The 10,000-nt window shown below is 30.8% G+C and overlaps 1 protein-coding gene across 1 annotated transcript in view; it reads left to right on the top strand.

Annotated features, from left to right (window-relative positions):
• Positions 1 to 6,563: 6,563 nt before the first annotated feature.
• Positions 6,564 to 10,000, top strand: part of LOC137626879 (fatty acyl-CoA hydrolase precursor, medium chain-like) — a 32,154-nt gene continuing 28,717 nt past the window's right edge. The window contains 1 exon segment of the mRNA XM_068357863.1: positions 6,564 to 7,167. Coding sequence (XP_068213964.1) covers positions 6,708 to 7,167 — 460 coding nt within the window. The 5' untranslated portion in view covers positions 6,564 to 6,707.

Raw genomic sequence — 10,000 nt, forward strand, 5'->3', positions numbered from 1 at the left:
TAAATATTAATTTCACAGCGACGTTAATTATTCACAATACATTGAATTCTACATTAGGTGGTTAATGTTTTTTTTATATAGCTTACAAATCTCTTTACATATAAAGGCGTCGAGTTTATACATTCCATGACCAATATTCAAGTTGTTTTCAAAGGTTTCTTTTATGAAACCTGTCTCTATGATGTTTCTTTCCACTAAGTTATTTGAATGAACCAATTTCTTTGCACCTGACAAATTAATGGTTTGATTTATATCTCTAACGAGAGCAAAGAGTGCATTATTATCTTGAGCATACCTGACACTTTTCTTATGTTGTTAAATTCTCTTTTCTAGGGCTTTACCAGTTTGACCAATATAGTATTTTTCACAAGCATTGCATGGAATACGATATACATATCCCTTGTTAATGTCAGGAGAATTCTTTATTAATGCTGTTTTTATTGTATTATAACTCTTAAATGCTACATTTACATTGAAGTTTATTAACAATTGGGGAATTTCTTTAAAAGAATTACAATACGGTAGTACAAGTAAATTTTGTGTGTTGTAGTTTTTTCTGTTATCATTACCGAAAAAAGTCTTTTTTGCTGTTCTTAGGGCATCATCTAACACAATTTCAGGATACTTCAGTTTTTTACCTATTGCTCTAATCCCATTTATTTTGTCGTCAATATATTCAGGGCTGCAGACTCGAAATGCTCTTAAAAACATAGAAGTAAATACAAATTTATTAACTTTGTTGCCTTGGTTTGAGTAATAATGGACATATGCCGAGATATTCGTTGGCTCTCTGTATACACTGAACCTGAGACTATTATTACATCTATGTATGCGACAGTCCAAAAAAGGTAGGGTACAATTATTCTCCAGCTCCATAGTGAAATTTATTGATGGTACCAAACTATTCAATATAAGAAAAAAGTTATCTAAATTTTCATTTCCTGGCCACACACATATTATGTCGTCAATAGCGTATATTTCGTATTTCCATTTTCCCTGTGGTTCATCTGCATCTGAGCATCACGTTTTTCTGTCATTTTTACGCATATATATATATATATATATACAGTATATATATATATATATATATATACAGTATATATATATATATATATATTTTTATATATATATATATATATACATATATATATATATATATATACATATATATATATATATATATACAGAGAGAGAGAGAGAGAGAGAGAGATACACATATATATATATATATAGGCTATATATATATATATATAATACATATATATATATATATATATTTATATATATATACATATATATATATATATATATACATATATATATATATATATATATACTATCCAATAGCAAACATAGCAAATTGTGCTGCCCCCTTAATTCTTGCTTAGATTTCCCTCCTGCATTTCCTAATCTATAATTCAAATCATTATAGTTACAAGTTAACCTTTCTTAATCAAATCCACTGCCATAAGATTATGCATCTTTTGTTATATTATCTTAAAATTGGAAAGGTGGTTTTGTTTTCTTCTTAAATTTTTGGAAATTTTGACAAATTTGGCCCTTTTCCTTTTTATTTATTTTTTCTGTTACCACTTTATCCTTTTCTTTAGTCTCCCCTTTTTTCCTTCATTATCTTATTTTAATCTTTATTATTATTATAAAATTTATCAATAACATTAGTATCCTTAATATATTTACATTTTTTCTTAACGCATATTGGTATTATTATAGCTACAAGTAATATTTTTTTAACTTGAGTATAATCAATACCATTATTAACAAACGCCATCAAAACTTCGGAATAGGAGCTGAAAAAAAAAGAAAAAAAAAACAAAAGCCAAACCAGGAAACCTTTCATAATAAACGATTTCTAGAACGCTGATTCTTATCTATATATCTATCCAAGATAAAAAAAAAAACAATTTTTTCCCTTTTTTCCACATTAAAAAAGTGATGAAAATATGGAGGACCTTATTCAATTGGATGACTATTTTGAAGTATAAAAAAATTCTTTGAAAAAGATATTTTTCATTTTTATATATGTGTGAACATATTTCTTTCTTCATATTAAACAGACTTCTGTTATTATTATTATTATTATTATTATTATTATTATTATTATTATTATTATTATTATTATTATTATTATTATTATTATTATTATTAATAAAATCTTAACCTGGAAAAGCAGGATGCTATGAGCAAAAGGGCTCCAACAGGGACAAATAGCTAAGCAAGGAAAGGAAACAAGGATATAAATATACTGCTTTTAGAACATTAACAACATTGAAATGGATCTTTCATAAAATAAAGTATAAGAAAAACTTGAAAAAAACACAAGAGAGAGAGAGTGAAATAAGATACTCATACTATAGTGTGCCAAAATGTATCCTGAAGCAAGAGAACACTATCCGAAGAGAGTGTAAGACCAGGGCACAGAAGTTATAACACTTCACAATTAGACTAGAGGGACATTTGCTTGATTTTGGAGTGTCATCCCTCATTGCTCTCAATAGATAAAGAGGAAATTAGCCTATGAACAATTGAAGAAATCTGTTTCGGTAATATTTGTGTTGACATATGTATGAGGAAAGAGGAAAATGTGAACAAAGTAAAATATTCCTATATGGACAGTCAAGGGATCCAATAACTCCCTATACTACGTATATGTTCTTTTTTATTGGAGAGAGAAAAATTTGGTTTCCATTCCTCTACCAGGTTTGTCTTAGATTTTTATCTGTTTTACCGATGAGTAAATCCAATCACAGAGACGGAATCTGCTACGAAGGAAGTATTAGCATAGTGCAGTTACTTTACTATTGAAAAGTTATTAAACATTCCTTAATATTAAAAGTTACATATAACAGAAGAAAGTAATTCTCTGAATAAGAGTCCTGAAAATCCCATAAGGAATTGTAACACAAAGCAAAGGTATTTCATCTCTTCCAATTTCATTATGGGATATGTTAGGTCGAATGACTCATATGCGTTAATTACCAGGCTTAAATAGAGGTATAGCTTGGATTTGAAAAGAAACGAGAGAGAGAGAGAGAAGAGAGAGAGAGAGAGAGAGAGAGAGAGAGAGGTGTTTGCAAAATATGCGTTTTATACAGTGCGATAAATGACATTTTTTATTAAGAGTACTCTGACTGTCGCACATTGTGGTGAGGGACAACTGAACTCTGTCATAGATGACGTGTGCCAAGTGTCATTAGGTAATGTGTTGAAAGCCTATTGGTGACAGTATATTTCCATCACAGTGGAGAAATACACAAAATCATCTGAGACTATCGATTTGTGGAAAGTGTATTCACAAAACTTACTGTATTAAGTGAAAAAAACCATATTCCGATGTCTCATTTTCAATTGCCATGGGACATATATATATATATATATATATAAATAGATACACACACACACACATATAAATATATATATATATATATATATACATGTGTATATATACATTTATATATATACAGTATATATATTTGTATATATATATATATATATATATATAAACGGGTGTCTATTGCGTATATGGGTGTTTGTAAACTTCTGATTTTGTGTATTTGTAAATATGTGCTTTCCAAAACAAAAATAAAAACTTATAATACCAAAAAATTTTCATCAAGTGTTTGTTACCTAAAATCCAACTTTGATCATGTCAGTGTCAAAGCTGGAATAACTGTAATTTAGCGAGTGAAGATTGATGATAGAGAGAGAGAGAGAGAGAGAGAGAGAGAGAGAGAGAGAGACAGACAGACAGAGAGAGAGAGAGAGAATTACTCTGAGGTATAATAAAGAAAATAATCTTTTAACAAAAATCCCCAACCGATGCCACATCAAGGGAGCCAACTAGACGCAACTCCACCAGCCAACAGACGAACCTCAGGCAGCGTTGCCATTTTAGTGAGTTTCTCGCTAGATCTGGATCTTTTTGCTTCAATCTAGCGGGAAAAAATTTAGTTCAGTGGCTAGAGGGAAATATTAGGTTAGTTTGATAAATTTTATCGGTTTTCTGGATTTTTTCCTAAAACATGTTTTCATTAATTTTTATTCCCATCCAATTCACGAAAATCAAATTGCAAGATAATTTTCGAAACTAGATGCTTGTATTTCCAAGTACCAGTTGCTGCAAAGTTATCTACTAACATACAATACAGGTATCACTCATGATTCCTACTGAAGTTTATTTCATTCCTGCCAACCAGCGTTGACCGATTTTTAGTGTAATCGCACCAATCTTTGTAGGTTAAGGTTGACTATCGCGACTACTAAAGGCTAAAGGTATATTGAATCTAAATTCAAAATGCCTAAGACTCAATATACACCGAAATTTCGAAGGGAGTGGATTCAAGATGAAGATTTAAAACATTGATTTAACTGAAAAAAAAAAAAGAAGGGAAGTGGTGTAAGTGAGCCAGATTGTAAATTTTGTCAGTGCGTTCTAGTGTCTAAGTTATGTGACTTGAAAGATCACAGAAAAAAAAAAATAAAACACACACACAGGGCATATGCCGCTTCATCTAGTGCAAGACAGTTTACAATACCATTTCAGCCTTTACGAAAATCAAGTGAAGTTCAGATTGCAGAAGGACGTATTTTCATTGTTTATAGCAGAACATACAACTGTATCTACTAACGATCACTTGACCGATGTATGCAAGGCATGCTTCACTGATAGCAAGATGCCATCAATTACATCGATTAAGAGATCGAAGACTAGTACTATCTTAAAGAAAGTTCTGTATCCTCATTCAAATACAGAGGTTGAAAGAATATTTAGCGAGATGAATCTTGTGAAAATAAGATAAGAAATAGAATGCAAACGAAAATGATGAATGCTATTCTTGGGATCCGTTCGGGGCTAAAAAGACCAGCAAAAACCTGCTTTAATCATGAAGTACCACCAGATCTTTTGATTATGATTGGAACAAAACAGACATACATCACTTCCACTGAAGGAACATCACAAGCAAGTTCACGAAGAGGGTGAGGGGTAATAATAAAGGTAAAAATCGAATTTATCTGTCTGTACATAGGGTATTGAGTTCCATATAAAATTTTCTCTCATCTTTTTTATCATGAAAAGGAAATATTCATGTGTATTATATATGTGTGTGCTTTTATAGATAGATATAGGTTTAGATGCAGCTGTATGAACTATATACAATTTTACACACACACACACACACACACACACACACACACACACACACACACACGAGGTACACAGAGCTTAGCGTTGATTTTTTTAAGCTCTTGTAGAATATCCTGTAAATCTAGCGGGTCAAAGCACAAATATAGCGGATTTTAGGGTTCTGTCTAGCGGGAACTGAAAATTTTTGATGGCAACACTGCGAACCTGTGTCAGTCAGTGTTGCGTTGGCAGTGAACGTGGCAGGTTGTTGATCTCGTCCGCTCTTGAACTCGGTGCCACTGAGACGTTGGATTTCAAGAATTAAAGTGAAATAGTTTTTGATAGATTGTTTTGCTGTTTATACTTTTGTGATTAAATTTGAAGCGTTTGATGGAACTCATATGAATTGGATTATAAAGAAATACTTGGAAAAATGGAAATTATATCCAATTTATTTGAAATGGAATATATTTGGTAATGATTTGGAAAGAATATTAATTTAATATTATTCTAATTCTTATTATCTACATATAAAGTTAATAGCCATTACTAAATTATATATGGATTTTCTATGTTAATACAACATTTGAAATATATTCTGTAATGAATAAGAAAATATATTTCTTTGAATAAAGGTAATTTTGTAGAAACATTCAAATTATAGAAGAATTCACAAAATATATGATGAATTTTAACCATAGAGAAGAAAGTATTGTGGAATATTGATGAATTTAATAAATTTATCATTTACATGAAATTAGTTATATGAGACTGAAGAGAATAAAAGTTGGAAATAATTGATGTTCATTCTTTGGGAAAGTAAGACATTCATATATATATATATATATATATATATATATATATATATATATATATATATATATATATATATATATATATATATATATATATATATATATATATATATATACACACACACACATATATATATATATATACACACACACACATATATATATATATATACCTATTTATTTATCTAATTTCATTCAAGTGAGTTAAAAAAATAAACACTCACATATAAAAATATGTCAACTTTTCCTTATCTAAATTTTCACTAGTTTTCACTACACGAAGTTTTTGATAGAGATTAGATAAATAATCTATTGCCATTATTCGACATAACTGAGTTTGTAAAAGCAGAGTGACTCCCATTCATAACAAGAGAAGAGATTTTTTGAGACCGAATTTATCTGTGTGTGATTTATAAGTGGTTTTTTACTGAAGCAGATGAATTAAAAAAAAAAAAAATTTCCTTCCATGATTTTGATAAATTTCTTAGAAAAATATATTTTTCTCAAATATTATTTGATATCATCAAATTACTAAGGATTATAATACCTAAAAGAGACAAAATATCTGGGAACTCGATATTGCAAACTTTTGATAAAGAGAAAAACTTCACTAAAAACATTTGATATTATAAAGTTACCAAAGGTTATGACACCTAGAAGCGAGTAAGAATTTCTCAGAAAACGTTTATGATTGAAAACTTCCAAAACATTTATGACTATTAGTCTTTCGTGTTAGAACCACGTGAACAATGAAACTCGGGAACGTTGCTCCAGGTAAACAAACCAACGTTTTTTCATTGACCGTCTTGATAAACTTCTCCATTCTAAGTGACCTGACCTCTTGCGAAGGCCCTCCAAAGACTCCCGCCATATCCACGAAGTACGGACAGCTCCGTGGCTTCTACCGGCAGGTAACTGACGAAAAATTACAGGTAGCAACTTACCTGGGTATCCCATATGCAACGCCACCCATAGGAGCCAACCGCTTCAGCCCGACGCGGGCGCTATCACAATGGGTGGGTGTTCATGAAGCCACCCACTTCGGTCCTTCATGTCCGCAGAGATTCCCAGATCTGTCTAATGAGACAGAGGCCCTCACTAGGATGACGAAGGACAGGTACGACCGTCTGAGAAAGTACCAGCCGGCGTTGAAGAGACAGAGTGAGGATTGTCTCTACCTGAATATCTACGTCCCTCATCAAGGTCAGAGTCACGCATTTAGGTTTATTTATTTAATACATTCATCAATTTCCTCAATGTATTAGTTGATTAAATACTCAGTCATCTACATATTCCATAGGTATCACTTATTCATTTATTCATTTATTATCATCTCAATAGTAACCCCATTTTAGAGACTGAATCACTATTCCTCTGATAACTAGAATAGAATCACCCTCACTGACAGGAATTTCTTCCCTTTCTGAGTGTAGATACCTTAACTTAGTGATAGGGTTTGTTAAACACCATGCCCAGTAAAGATGTACTAGCCAGGGCCAAAATACTAGGTTGGTTTGCTGTAAGTGATAAGGATAACCTCTCCCTTACCACCATTCCCAACTGGCCATCGTGGTCATAAAATGGCCAAATCACAGACATGAATGAGGACATGTTTGAGGACTCTGTCCTGAAGTGGCCTAGAAACAGTTGCATTTGTTGTTGTTGTTGTTGTGTCATCTCCTTGAATATGAATGATGGTAGTAGGTTGGCCCGGGCACCAGCCACCCGTTGAGACACTACCGCTAGAGAGTTATGGGGTCTTTTGGCTGGCCAGACAGTACTACATTGGATTCTTCTCTCTGGTTACGGTTAATTTTCCCTTTGCCTACACACACAAATACACCGAATAGTCTGGCCTATTCTCCTCTGTCCTCATACACCTGACAATATTGAGATCGCCAGACAATTCTTCTTCACCAAACAGGTTACTTCATGGTAATAGTTCAGTGGCCCCTTTCCTCTTGGTAAGGGTAGAGGAGACTCTTTAGCTATGGTAAGCAGCTCTTCTAGGAGAAGGACACTCCAAAACCCAAACCATTGTTTTTTAGTCTCGGGTAGTGCCATAGCCTCTGTACTATGGTTTCCCTCTGTTTTGGATTAGAGTTCTCTTGCTTGAGTCACACTATTCTATCTTATTTCTCATCCACTAGTTTTGTTAAGGCTTATATAGTTTATGTAGGAGATATTTATTTTAATATTTTAGAATATTTTAGAATATTTTATTTTTCCTTGTATCCTTTCCTCACTGAGCTATTTTCACTCTTGGAGCCATTGGGCTTATAACTTCCTGCTTATTCAACTAGTTTTTTTAGCTTAGCAAGCAATAATAATAATAATAATAATAATAATAATAATAATAATAATAATAATAATGATAATAACAATAGAGTCATCCAAACTGACAAGCAAGCATTTATCATAATCATTATAGAGTAATGAATTTAATTTGGAATTAATTGCTTCCTCTGTTTCCCTAAACTGTGTCTTCAGCCTTTATATAATAAGTAACTGATTGATTAAATAACTTTAAAAAAGAAAAGTTATGACCTTATCGAGGGAAAACTGGAAAAAATTCAATGTTTTATAAAATTTAGAGATAATGCTATTATCAGACTATTAATCCTATTATAACTAACCTATTTTAGAAGAATATGAATAATATTAGATATTTTCTTCACTACGTTCTAATAGTCAGACAACAATAATGTGTAATAATATCAGCATAGCAGAAAAGTTATATCTATCCTTAATTAATATGAAAAATACATACAAATATATCGACCATTATTTGTATTTTTAAGACTTTATTCATTGAGTATTTTATTTTTAATATTTTATGAATTCATAGAAACTTCAGTCAAATCTTGATTTCAATAAATTCACTGTCAAAAGGAATTCAATAATTGAAATGTTTGAATTGCTCTAAGAATGTACATACAGTATATATATATATATATATATATATATATAAAAACTATGTATGTATATATATATATATATATGTATATATTTATATATATATATATATATATACATATATATATATATATATATATATATATATCTATATATATATATATATATAGTATATATATATATATATATACAAGCACATATATATATATATATATATATATGCGTAAAAATCCCAGGAAAACGTGATGCTCAGATGCAGAAGAACCACAGGGAAAATGAAAATACGGAATATACACTTAAGTCCTGACTAGTTTCGTGATACTTCCTCAGAGGACTGATTTATTGAGAGAGGTTTCTTAAAATTTATAGGGAAAGCAAAACTACAAACATACATATAGAGATTTAGAGAACAATGACACTCCCTTACCCACTACCTGGGCTTGACTCAGGTGTTGAGTAGGAGGAGTCCCCAAGCTCGTTAGACACCTGCTAAAAAGGGTCATTTCTAGTGGCGGGTATATTCTTGTTTTCTTCTTTTTTTTACTTTCAGTACAGTTTATTTATATGTCAATGCGGTAGCCTTATCTATATAAATACATAAGCAAAACATACACAAACATACAAATATATTTACACACACACATACACATATATATATATATATATATATACACACACATATATATATATATATATATATATATATATATATATATATATACAGATATATATATATATATATACACATACACATACATATACATATACAGATATACATAAATACATACACATACACATACATATACATATACATACATATGTACATATATATACACATATATGTTGTTCAATTCTCTTTTCTAAGGCTTTACCAGTTTGACCAAAAAAAAAGAAAAAAAAAAATACTATATTGGTCAAACTGGTAAAGCCTTAGAAAAGAGAATTGAACAACATAAGAAAAGTGTCAGGTATGCTCAAGATAATAATGCACTCTTCGCCCACGTTAGAAATAAAAATCACCCTATTAATTGGTCAGGTGCAAAGAAATTGGTTCATTCAAATAACTTAGTGGAAAGAAACATTATAGAGTCCAGTTTCATAGAAGAAACCTTTGAAAACAACTTGA

Source organism: Palaemon carinicauda, chromosome 34 (genome assembly GCF_036898095.1).
Source record: "Palaemon carinicauda isolate YSFRI2023 chromosome 34, ASM3689809v2, whole genome shotgun sequence".
In the NCBI taxonomy this organism is placed as follows: domain Eukaryota; kingdom Metazoa; phylum Arthropoda; class Malacostraca; order Decapoda; family Palaemonidae; genus Palaemon; species Palaemon carinicauda.